Here is a 14,037-nt window from a genome sequence, read left to right on the forward strand (position 1 = left end):
CAGCTCACAACCATACAATAAGCTTGGAACTAGGAAAGTTTTGGCCAGCAGACAGCGAATATTTGGAGGTGTGTATGAATGTGTTAGCCACAGAGCCCTTAATTTTGAGTAGGTTTGTCCTACGATAGCAGTGATATGGTTGTTCCAGCTTAATAATTTGTTGAAAATTACTCCAAGATTTTTGGCGCTGGATACCAGCTCGATTTTTTCTTTGTTGACAAGAATGTCAGTATGCTGCAATGACATTTTTCTGTTTTTGTGAATGATCAAGCATTTTGATTTAAGCGGATTCAATAATAGGCCATTAGCTTTAGCCCACTCGCATAATCTAGAGAGATCCTGATTAAGAATTTCTACACACGGACTTATATTGTTTAGGGAGCTACTCAAAAATACTTGCACATCATCTGCGTACATGTGTGCTTGACTATGGTGAAGTTGATCAGGAAGATCGTTCGCATATAAGGAGAAGAGGAGTGGACCTATGATGGATCCTTGGGGGACTCCTTTTTTTACAGCCATAGGTTTAGAGATCAAGGTTCCAGTGTAAACTGACTGAGATCTATTTGAGAGATAGGACGAAATTAGTTTTGTAGAAGTTGTGGAAAAATTAAAAAAACGACGAAGTTTAAAACACAAGTTTTGATGGACGACGGTATCAAATGCTTTTGAGTGATCAAGCAGAACAAGAAAACATATCTTATTTTCGTCAATCTCGCACCTTATAGACTCTGAAACTTCTATAAGAGCAGTGGTGCAGCTGTGCCCCGCACGAAAACCAGATTGAACATTACTGAGCAGTGAGTTTCTTTGAAGATACTCGGACATTTGTTCCTGCACGATTTTTTCGAATATTTTTGAAAGGAAGCACAGAATTGCAATTGGGCGAAAATCCGAATTTGATTTTGGTATAGGTATGATTTTTGCATGCTTCCAACGACTAGGAAATGTGCTGGAAGTGAGTATGGAATTAAAGAGATATGTTATGTATGGCAGTACAGAAGGGAGTAGTATTCGTACAAACTTAGGGTCAATTCCGTCAGGACCAATGGCGTTAGAAGTAACTTCTTTAAAGCATTTAAGAACTTCATTATTTGAAACACCGTGAAATTCAAAATTCCCATCACTAGATAGATCATTTAATGTCCCTGAGTTAAATCCATAGTAAGACGGGTCAGTGTCTAGAGAAGGTACGTTAATAAACTTTTCGTTGAGTTCGTCCACATCACCATGATACGTTTCGCGAGCCATACATTTTCCTAGACCAATGTCATTGATAACTTTCCATTTACTTTTTGAATCAAGCGCAGATTCCAATGACTGACATGGCTTCGGATGACTTTGTCATTCGAATTTCGTTAGGATCGGTCGTCAGGTCAGGTATCAGTTACCTATGAATGCAAAAATACATATTATTTATAGATTTTTCTACCTATGAATGAAAAATCCGCATTTAACAAATGTTCATTCATAGATTTTTCTCATTCAATAAGTGTCAAAGAACGGGATTTTACAAGTTATAAACAAGTGAATAGCGATTTATTTTAGTTATTAAGCAAGTGAAGTGGAAAAATGTCAATTTTGTACAGACAGCTCTTTAAAGTTTGGCTAAAATCTAAAAATGGTTCTGATGTAAAAGAATATATATTAAATAGACTTGGAGTTAATGCTATCGATTATGCAAACGCTAAAGGGATTTGTCGAACAGCTATGTACGCGATTTAAAACGAAATGGATGACCGCCACAAGAAACAAAAAACATATGGAGCGTCAGCATGGAAATTGGCTGATATAATTAAATGTGCAGCTTTGCCCATAGGAATGTTGTCTGAAGAAGCCAAATAAGGACTTTCGGAACTACAGGAAAAAAAATTAGTCGTGAGGAAACAATGAGGGATCTTTTCAATAGGTTGCTATTTTCTTCTGATCCAAAAATATCAAGTTTGTCTCGTAGTGCATCTCTTAACCATCGATATATTGAGCCACTATCTGAAGAAGTCCTTAAACTACTGGAGGATCCAATTCAGATCAAAACTCGGATTCTGAATGTGATTAGTATTTAATAAGTAACGCCTAAATTTTGTAAAATATATATAGTTTAATGTTTTAGATATGTAATATTAACAATAATAAATATATATATATATAATAACAATAGTGTTTGCCCTTAACCCACTTTTTACCCTCCAAATGTTTCGGAATTTTTAAAAGAAGGTCCCATTTTAGGAGTACTTTTAGTTATAACGAAAAATTGCCAAATTGCCAAATTTTTTCATAAAATAATTAAAATTGTCCATCTAAATCTATGGTCCCGAAATATAAATATCAACTCTCGCAATTTTATAGAATTTGGGAATATTAAGTAATCTCAATGGCATGCGGAATTGAGAATTCAAATTGGTTATTGTTAAAGCTGAAAACAATTATTCTGAGCAAACTTTTCCCAGAGTTTCAAAACGTCAATTTGCAAACACAATTATTTGAAATATTTCTTAAAATAATTCGTCATTTTTTTGAAACAAAAGAAAATTTAACATAATTAATTTGTATAAAAACAATACAACTGAATATTGTTCTGTGTGTGTTTTTTGTGAATATCTGTTATGGTACCACCTAATGATACCCTTGACTTATTTTCTTCGTTGAGAAGCTAATAAAACAATCAGAGACTGGGCAGATCAATGGACGTGAACGTGTGTGCTTGAATGATTAATGACTGAAGATTCACCACCATTAACATTTCAAGTCCAGTCTAAAATAATTATGTGAGAATTTGTCCAAAATAGACGTCAATCACTAAACAGGCAATGATGAAATGTTTTTCTTCTTTCTAAAATGCAGAATCTATTAAAGAGCACATCATTTGTATACCTTTCACCGGATTATAAAATAATGACTGGGGAAATTCAATTAAATCGCATCACTCTACTCACTTTAATAGCTTCTTATTTAAGCTGTGGGAATTTTTTCCTCCCAGGCCTTTCACTTTCTTTCCCTTCGATTTGCCAGCTGGACGAGTATCACCTGACATGGCCGTTGTATCCTTGATGTTTGCCTTTGATTTGTCGACATAATGGTCAGGGTCCTGTTGGATAAGAGATGATTGTTGCTGATGTCCTTCTATTCGCTGTTGTTGTTGTTGTTTACGTAATTTCGGTTTATCCTTTGACAGATTCAGTCTTTTAATTCGGTAAATGTTTGACTGTGGTGATGTTGATGCCGTTGTTGTTGTCGTTGTAAGTGGCAGTGTTACAATTGTCGACGACGAGGATGCGGATGATGATGTATCCTTTTTGTTGCCATGCTCTGCCTCTGTTTGCATTTTTGTTAATTGTGTCTTTTCACCATCAACATTCGCTGCCCAGCTCAAAAGGCAAAGGACACTGCAAATAGAATGAAAGGAAGAGAGAAATTGTAATATGTTTAATGTTCTTTAACAAGAAGTGTATTTAATTTGTTTAATGATGAGCTTAAATAAATGGTTATGGTAATTTAATAATGTTGTAATTCAAGTATGGTTGCCTTTTGTTAGCTTTATTTGTATGGAATTAAGAAAGATACTGTTGCAGCTGTTTGATTACATTGCCTCAGTTATGGTTAGAATTAATGACTGGTTTATAATGACTAGTGGGGATACTGTGCCTCCGACGGCGGATAGAAAGAGAACGATAGACACAATATTCTGTATTAATCCTTGTTGTTTCTTAACCAAAAACAAGTAAAAACCTCTTTAGGTTGGGACGAACCTAACTTTTTATACCCTCCACCATGAGCTGGACATTTATATTGAGATTATGTCATAAAAAAAGGCTGGCAGGTGAACAATTGGGATAGGATCTTCAACATACCTAAAATGGTTCCTAGCCTTTGTATGGGGCTATGTAGTAAGATTAACTTACTTTGAAAATATTCTGTGAAGAATTTATTTGTGCCCCATGGTTTCGAAAAGCCAAATTTCACTTCGATTTTATGGTAGGAAAAGTGTCATCCATTAAGAACGAAAAATATTAAATTAAACCAAATTGGGCGTAAAACGTACTTAACCAGTAAGGAAAGTAGTAAAGTCGGACTGGGCCGACTATATGATACCCTTCACCACTTTGGGTATATTGTACATATGTATCCTAATAATTGCATGCCTATGTTCACTCTTTCTCCGACCTATCCTAACATTTCATTCGAGCAGATTTAGAGCCGCCTGCGTAACATGGGGAAAATTTATGGATAACGATTTATAGCAAAATTGATACACGCTATTCGGTACGCCGCGTTGTTAAAAATATAATCTATTTTCATGAAAATTAACACACATCTCTCTAGACTTAATTCAGCACGCTATGCCAAATTTTGTGCAAATCGAAGGATATATATATATATAGGAACCTTGGTGCACCATTTACATAAAATCGGACAAAAATATATATGGGAGATATGTCGAAATCTAAGCCGATTTTCCTGAAACTCACCACACATCATTCTAGACTTAATTCAGCACGCTATGCAAAATTTCGTGCAAATCGAAGGATACAAAGGGACTTTGGTGCACTATTTACCGAAAATCGGACGATAATATATACAGGAGCTATATCTAAATCTGAACCGATTTTCACAAACTTTAACACACATCGTTCTAGACCTACGTCAGTACGCTATGCCAAATTTCGTGCAAATCGAAGTATATATAGAGATTTTGGTACACCATTTACCTTAAATCGGACGAAAATACATATGGGAGCTATATCCAAATCTGAACCGATTTTCACGAAACTTAACACACATCATTCTAGACATAATTCATTACGCTGTACCAAATTTCGTGCAAATCGAAAGATATATAGGGACTTTGGTACACAATTTACCTTAAATCGGACAAATATATATATGGGAGCTATATTCAAATCTGAACCGATTTTCACGAAACTTTGCACACATCATTTTAGACCTAATTCATTACGCTGTACCAAATTTCGTGCAAATCGAAAGATATATAGGGACTTTGGTTACACAATTTACCTTAAATCGGACGAAAATATATATGGGAGCTATATCCAAATCTGAACCGATTTTTATGAAATTTTACACACATCATTCTAGACCTAATTCATTAGCCTGTACCAAATTTCGTGCAAATCGAAAGATATATAGGGACCGTTTACATTAAATCGGTTAAATATATATATGGGAGCTATATCTAAATCTGAACCGATTTTTCCCAATTTCAATAGGGTTCGTCCTTGGGCCGAATAAGTGACCTGTGCCAAATTTCATCCAATTCGGATCATAAATGCGACCTGTACTTTGTTTAGAATTTAACATCTACAGACAGACGGACATGCATAAATCGACTTAGAAAGTGATTCTATGCATATTCTCAAAAGGAACCATGGGTCTATCTCGATTATTTTTGCCTGTTACAAACATATGCACAAACACAGAGTGGTGAAGGGTATAAAAATACCTCATAATATAGTTGCCCTTATATGATGCTATATCAAAATGTGGACTGACATGTCCTATTTTTAATGCAAAAAGTCCTAGGAGCAATAGTAATTTATGTGAAACATAAATTACAACTTATTTTAATGGAGTTCGGTACCGCACCTCTTTCGGTAGAACTACTGTCTAGAATATTTAAATATAGGTTTATGTTTTGACATAACCCCCTAAAATATAAGGTCCTGACTCATTTTATGCCTTTGTATGGTCCTAGTGGAATTATTCAACAGAAGTGACTGTCATTTGGCATTCTGGTGGGTAAAAACGTATTTGCAGAAAATGTCTGTCCATGTTAAATTGTAAACAAAGTACAGGTCGCCTAGGGACAAACCCTATTTATGTTGAAACAAGTTAAAACTATTTTTATACCCTCCACCATGAGGATGACATTCAAAATATGTGAAATTAATGGGAACTCCTAGGAGAAAACTCATGTTACGATAGGGCCTTAAATATACCATAAAATACATGAAAAAAATCATAATAGAGGGCTAACGTTTTAAGGGACTATACCAAAACGGGGATCAATATTGATCATTTTGGGTAGAGACATAATTTTTAGTAAAGAGATGTGAGATATAATTGGTAGTATAAGGATTGTTAATACAATGAGAACCCGAAATACCATATTATAGCCAATGCAGCTGAAACACGTGTCGAAAATCGCCTAAATACCGAATACTGTGGTGGCTACCCTGAAACATAGATCAATATTAATAATTATACCCTTCACCACATTGTGGTACAGGGTATTATATCTTTGTGCATATGTTTGTAACAGCCAAAAGGAATCGAGATAGACCCATGGTTCCTTTTGAGAATATGCATAGAATCACCTTCTGAGTCGATTTAAGCATGTCCGTCTGTCCGTCCATGTATTTTTGTGAACAAACTACAGGTCGCATTTATGATCCGATTTGGATGAAATTTGACACAGTTCACTTACTAGACCCAAGGACGAATCCTATTCAAATTGGAGAAAATCGGTTCAGATTTAGATATAGCTCCTATATATAGTTTCGTCCGATTTTATGTAAATGATTCGCCGAACTCCCAATATTTGTCCGATTAGGACAATATTTTGCACAGCGTACTGAATCAGGTCCATACTTATGTATGCGAAGTTTTGTTAGAATCGATTCAGATTTAGCTATAGCTCCCATATATAGTTTCGTCCAATTTTCTGTGTATGGTGCACCAAACTCCCAATATTTGTCCGATCGAGACACTGAGTACTGAATTAAGTCCAGACTGATGTCTGCAAAGTTTTATTAAAATCTATTCAGATTTAGTTATAGCTCCCATATATAGTTTCGTCCGATTGTAGGTGAATGAAGCACCAAACTCCCAATATATGTCCGATCGAGACAAAATTTTGGACAGAGTACTGATTTAAGTCCAGACTGATGTCTGCCAAGTTTTGTTAAATCGATTCAGATTTAGTTATAGCTCCCATATATAGTTTCGTCCGATTGTAGGTGAATGAAGCACCAAACTCCCAATATTTGTCCGATTGGGACAACATTTTGCACAGAGTACTGAATTACTGAACTGAATTACACCAAAACGTGGACATTAGCAATGCCTGTGCACTATTTCTGCTCTGTCTCTGGTGAATATTTTTAGGTGTTGCAAACGAAATGACAAATTTAATAAACATATGTTCAGATTTAGATATAGGTTCCATATAGAGTTGCCCGGTTGATATAAAATTTTACACAGCGTAATGTATTAGGTTCAAATTGATGTATGTGAGGTTTTGTACAAATCGGTTCAGATGCCGATTTTTAGCTCTTCCCTTTCTTTACTTCCTTTTTAACAACTGAATTCACCAAACACAAAACAGCAAAATAATTTTTTACTGCGAAATGTCACCCTTCCAACGAGCATAAATTTGATCGATACTTTACGAGAAATTTATCTATCTGTCTGCCGAAAAAAATAATGGATTTCTTTTTCCCCAACCTAATATATTTTCTTCCTGTTTTATGTAAATTGTTCATCAAACACCCAATATATATTCGATTGAGATGACATTCGGCATAGCGTACTGAATTAGATCGGTTCAGATTTAGATATAGCTCATATAAATGGTGAACTAAACTCCCATAGGTTGTCTAATTCAGACAAAATTTGAAGTATGGTATTGTATTAAGTCTCAAGTAACGTGTGAAAAGTTTCTTGAACATTGGTCCAGATTTCGATATAGCTTACATATATATGTTAGTCCGATTGTCTGTAAGTGATGCACCAATCATCCTACATTTGTCTGATTGAGATGACATTTTGGATGACTTATTGAATTAAGTCTAGAATAACGGTATAGAAATATGTTCAGATTTAGATTAACACCCATATAATTTTTCGGTCGATATTGCGCAGATATATATTTGATTTATTTTTATGGCGTTTAATGTAAGTTTTGTTGATAATTTCCCTATATAATTTCGGCCGATTTCATCTACATGGTGCACCAAATACCCAAAGTTTGTCCGATTGCGATGAAATTTTGTACAGAGTATTTAATTGAGTCTCCATTCAAGTGTATTAAGTTTCGTTTAATTCGGTAAATATTTATATGTTCGTGGGATTTCAATAAATTTGTCCCAAATAGCCAACGTTTGTTCGTTTCAAATGGAATCTTGGACAATGTGCTTTGCTTTATTTGCCTATGAATATATAAAATTAATGAACAGGTCGTTAAACGACCGTGTCAATTTTTTGTCCTAACCGAATAATCGTAGAATTTTTATATAAAGAAAACAGCAAATAAGTATAGCTATAATTCGACTACGTTTTCCAAGGATATTTTGTAACCCATAGGCCACAAGGAATAGTAAATTACAATCACATTCGAAGCCAAATTTTTGTAAAACTAAAAAAAGGAAAAGGTGGGTTTCTTCATATTAGGGACACGTACAAACATAGAACCGAAAATATCAAATTGCACCCAATTAGGTTGTAAAACGTCTCAAAAAACCCTAAAAATACCATAAATTAATAATTAATAATTTTTATGGAAATTTGTTACCCGAATTTTGTAAATTTGGGTAACAAATTTTATAGATGACAGCCAGTTAAAATAGATGATTGTCCTCTGTCGAATTTGACCTACGGAAAATCTCATGTAAATTCTCCTCGATTTAGATGTGAGAGAACATTGTGAGTTGTGGATTTATATTATTTCCGGCATCCCTATTTAAGGATCAGACTCGATTTGGTACATATCTGGAAAGTGGAGTTCGGTTTATATCGCCGTTAAAGTCATCCTGGCCTGTCTTCACCCTACAAAGTTGTGTTTAGCTCAATTGCTGTTAAATGCATCCTGACCTGTCTGAGTACAACACTTGAATGTCAATGTAAGATGTATATTTTTGTATAAATATATATTTTTGATTTTTTTTTTTTTTGAAAGTTTACAATTTTATTTTGTATCAAAAATTCATAAGAGAATACGCTTTGAAATTTTCTTCGAAACACTATAAGGGGACACACTTTACAATTTTTTTATAACCACCAATATAATCACAATTTTTTAAAAAAAAGTTGTACCGTAAATCCATAAAGGGACCCTTTAATATTTTCTCAACCCCCGTATGAGAGACCCTAAAAGGTGGGTATAAATCAGAGTTGAACAGAACTATATTAAGAGTAAGTGCGTGAGAGCGTAACTGAGAGATCATCAACGAAAATGACTGATGCAAAGAGAGACAAAGAGAAAACGTGTTAGGCAATCACCGCTATCGTACTATTTTGTGCATTAGCGGTATAAATCCACAACTAAAGTGGGACCCACATATAACTACAGTGGTACCCACATGTCGGTAATACGAGTAAGAACTTACATAATTGAAGGTTAAGTGAAAGCATACCTATATAATATTCTAATTCACATAAATAAGTTCAATCTGGTGTTACGATTGAAAAAGACGATGGTGTGGCCAATATGAAGAAACATGGTAAGGAGTATGGTCTGACCTGGATAATGAAGCCGGCAGACGTATGAGGCAAGAAAACAGAAAAACAAACGTCAGATTATGTGACGAAGGCTAATAAGAATCCATTGTAGAACTAATATATTTTCGCGATTAATGAATTAGCGGCTAGTCCAATCTGACACAAATGCTAAGTGAACTGTGACGGGTTTCAAGAAATGAAAACTGGAAATTGAAATCGGTGTACGAGGTTCAGAAGTTGAAATCGGTGTACGAGGTTGAGAAGTTGTCAACCTGCTGTGACAGTAATATGTGATTGTGGGTTCTTGGAGGATGGAAAAGATCTATACAGACATTTTTAAATATACATAGGTAAATTTTGTGGATAAGACACAATAATGATCTGTCCCATTTTCGGTATTTGAGAATTTTAGTTGGAGAATGAAAAACATGTTTGCAGAAAATTTTCCATATGGGTCCAAATTTTGACATAATATCCCTATGTAGCTGCAATTTAGCATTTCCAGTTCTTGGGGGTTGAAAACAATTTTTTTCACAATTACAATTGAAATCTTTCAAATTACAACAAAATAGTGTTTTGAATTCCATTTGAGAAAGTTATAGTATTTTTAGATTTATGATCGACCTCAGGCGATTTCCTTATTTGCCTATTGAAACCCCAAAACGTGACAAACATACAGAAAAAATTCCACCAATTGAAAAATTAACCTAAAATTGTAAAACAAAAAGAAAGCTACGAAAACAAAACTTGTCTTCAGTACAGAACGCAACACATTGCCCGCCACAACAATTAGAAATCCATTTATGTGTCCACTTCAAAAGGTTTCAAAATGTTTTGCATTAATAAAAACTGACAGAATTGTAAAACAAACTCTATACGGTACAATATCTGTTCCAATTTACAGATACATTGTAACCTAGCTACGAGCTATATTTCCCGTTATAGTAGAATTCTCTTTGTTTTCATTTGCAAAAAATGAACAAAAAATAAAAAAATCCGACAACTAAAAAAACATGAAGAAAAACAATGAATTGTAGTTTGCAAAACAAAAAACTACAACAACAACAACAACACGTGTACTTTAAGCATATAAGCATATCATATATGACCATCTCTTTTTGAATCTACTATTCGCACTAGTCGTATTCAAACACCGCGTCTGTCGGCTTACTACGAAGCGGCGTCCAATTGTTGCTTATGAATGGATACTTCAAATGTTTGTTTAAGCGTAAAAATGGAACACCTTGAGTGGACCATACCATTAGACAATGTGTTTAGTATCGGAACTGATAGACAAAAAACAACAAACATGACTTTTAGGTGTTGAAGTGAGGGTGGCGGGGTGATGTTAGCTCTAAGCAACAATACATGGTTACTTTGGATACAATTTACACAGACAATAAACTGGAAACTCTATTGAGGAATTGCTGTGCTAACCAGACCAGACCCAATTCACAAAGAAGAACTTTATTGAATGTGACACAGTGTTATGGTGATGAAAAATTAATTAGAACTACATATATACAGTGGTCGGCATAGTCCACAACTTCGAAATATTAGGTTAGAATAAGAAATCCATTTTTTATATGAACTATAGGAAATTATATAACATGCTTCGGAATGTCCGATTTCGACCAAATATGCACCGTTTTGTGGTACGATTTGTAGCCATTTTAAAGGAATCTTCATAATGCCTCTCTCATAGAAGTCCTGATCTCTATTTGCAAAAAACTCTATTAGTTGATTTTCACAATCCTACCTAGATACCAATTTTTTGTCATTAAACAATTTTGCAATGCAAAAAAAAAAAAAAAATATGATAATCGCTTGGTGCCAAGTCCGGACTGTGTGGCGGATGCATTAAAACTTCCCAACCAAGCTCCCGAAATTACTGGCTAGTCACTGTAGATATGTGTGGTCTAGCGTTGTCCTGCTATCTTCAAACGGTCCAATTGTTGACAGTAGAGATCAGAATTTAGCGCTTGGCCATATGGAAGCAACTCATAATAAATAATCCCCTTCCAGTCCCACCAAAACTAATATATTATAACTTTTTGCGCGTAATGCCTTCATTGTGCCGATCCCTTAAGGGGACCCCCCCATTCTCGGGGTCAAAAATTTTGTGATATAATTCGAATCTACACTAATTAAAGAATGTCCCTACAAATTTTCAAATGAAAATCTCAAGAACTCTTGAAGATATAGCCGATTTATTGTGTCAGCATCAAGTGACGGCTGAAGGGTTTCTCAAACTTTAAACGCTTTTTTCTCTAAACATTTTTTTGCGAATGGCGGGCACGATAACTCAAAAACTTATAACCCAATCGATTTCAAATTTTTACACGTTTCTCTGTGAGTGTATAGCTATCGTATGAACTAGGATAAAGCCAATCGGTGAAGATCTTCCTTATTTTTTAACTTTGGTTTTGGTAAAAAATTGTCGATTTTCCAAAAATATTTTTTCTAAGGTCCGCCATTTTGTTAATTTTAGAGCGAAGTCAATAAACATAGTTCATACCTAGTTCCCTTAAGGGCTAAGCAGAATGCTCGCGTTGAGCCATCCGTCGCGTTATATGTTATTGAAAATACAACAACCACAAGGAAACGATAACACAAACGCTCGAAGTTGATGTGCGCTGCGCTTTGAAGTTAAATATTTTTTAACTTTTTGCGTGCGTTAACGCGATAACAAAAAACGCTCAACGCGAACATTCTGTTTAGCCCTTTAGAGCGGTAAGCGGCGTTCGAAACACGCTTGTGCACGAACGCTGTAATTGCCAATTGTGGGTTCTTGGAGAGTGTAAAATATTAAATATTGGTCCATATAAAGGTTTCGCCTCATTTTTGATATTTTCAACGTTTTATTCGCATTTTCCTACCGAAGAGATTGTAATTTGGCATTCCATGTTCTTGTAGGATGAACAAAAAATATTTGCAAAAATTTGGCGATATATGCCCATGTTTCGACATACCTCCCTTACAAAGGTCCCGCCCATTGTCGATTTTAGGCAATTTTCAAAGACATAGTCCCAACCTTTGTTAAAACTATTTAATCCACACAATCCACAAGATGGTAAAAAGGTCGGTCCTACTGAATATTTAAATTTTCACTAAAGTTTGTTTAAAATTTTGTTTTTGTGTTGAAACCCACTGTGACACCATAGGAAGTAATACTTTGTTGTTATCGTATAAACTACTAAGTACACTTTGCCAATATGGATTAAAAAGTCTTATGTACTCCACGATATAATAAATATCAAGTACACTATTTATTTATTTAATGAAATTTAATATTATAACAAAGACATTCTACAACAATAACAATGTAATCAGATCTAAGCAACAACAGCAACAACTAAGGCAAAGAATGGAGAAAAATAATATTCCACCCTCATGCAATATATGGGGAAACAACAATTTATCACAATAGTTGAAGAAATAGGGTTGCCACGTCTAGCAAATTAGTGTTAGGCCAGTTTGAATAGTAACTATTTTGTTGGTCAAAGTTTTGGTCTAAATATAATTACATTCCGATTCTAGTTTTAATCGGGTTCTAAAAGGTAATAAAAATGGGGCATTGGTAGTGAACGAACTGGTATGTCATGAATTCTGAAAGGATTTTAGGAATTATCGGTAGTGAGCGTTGATCTAAGAAGAGGTTCCGTACTACGAACACTAAGTGCTGCCAAAGGATAGTATCATTGTTATTGGCCGATCAAAGAGAGCTGGCTCACTGTTTGTGAATTGAGTTTTATTCTGGAAAAATGTACTAAAGATAGTAACAAAAGGACGAAATTTATGACACAATTGTGACCAAAGTACAAAATTTAATAAAAATTAGCATTGAATCATTTTGTGGCCGGTACCAAAAGAAGTGGGCCGATAATCCCCAAACTAAGTTTGGAGGAAATTTTACGATATGCAAAGTTTGTATGAAATCGGTTACTCCCTTCGAGAGTTGTCGTCCGCACCAGCCGGCCATACAGACGGACATTTGTAAATCGACTACAAATTGTCTGAAACGGATTTGGTCCAAAGAAACATGGGGTTAAAAACCAATATTTCGATGAGGCACATCTTTGCCATAGCAAAGAGGATATCTAACCTCAAAACCGGAAGGTATAAAAATCTGAGGTCTGAGGTATTTTTTCCTATAGTAAAAAATTCAAACTCAGTGACGGCGGAATTTTTTCTATAGAAACGAATTTGACTTCAGTGTCCGTAGTAAAATTTTTTCTAGAAAAAAAACCTTAGTATGTGATTTACCCCATGTTTGAGCGCCACCCAGAGGACAATGCAACAATAAACAAGCAAGGACTTTAACCACTGCACCACACTCAAGGTGGTGTTAATTTTAAGCAACGATAGATGACCGCCCATCACCTAGGGAAGGCTACAGCAGAACAATAATCTACTAAGCTGGAATAAGAACAATAATGATCAACAAATATAACACCGGGGGAGTAATAGAAAAAACAAAGCCCAGAAATTGTTCTCGACGTTCTATCGAACCTACTTCGTCATTAATATCAACACATGATTATAACACACAATAGGAATAGTAGAAACCAAACAGTGGCAACA

The 14,037-nt window shown here is 34.9% G+C and overlaps 1 protein-coding gene across 1 annotated transcript in view; it reads right to left on the reverse strand.

Annotated features, from left to right (window-relative positions):
* The window catches only part of LOC133326721 (uncharacterized), a 61,235-nt gene that overhangs the window by 25,638 nt on the left and 21,560 nt on the right, over positions 1 to 14,037 (reverse strand). The window contains exon 2 of the mRNA XM_061535337.1: positions 2,934 to 3,383. Coding sequence (XP_061391321.1) covers positions 2,934 to 3,383 — 450 coding nt within the window. The remainder of the gene's footprint in view (positions 1 to 2,933; positions 3,384 to 14,037) is intronic.

Source organism: Musca vetustissima, unplaced genomic scaffold, assembly GCF_032173495.1.
Source record: "Musca vetustissima isolate MV318-11 ecotype Yass unplaced genomic scaffold, APGP_CSIRO_Mvet_v1 utg39857, whole genome shotgun sequence".
NCBI lineage: Eukaryota > Metazoa > Arthropoda > Insecta > Diptera > Muscidae > Musca > Musca vetustissima.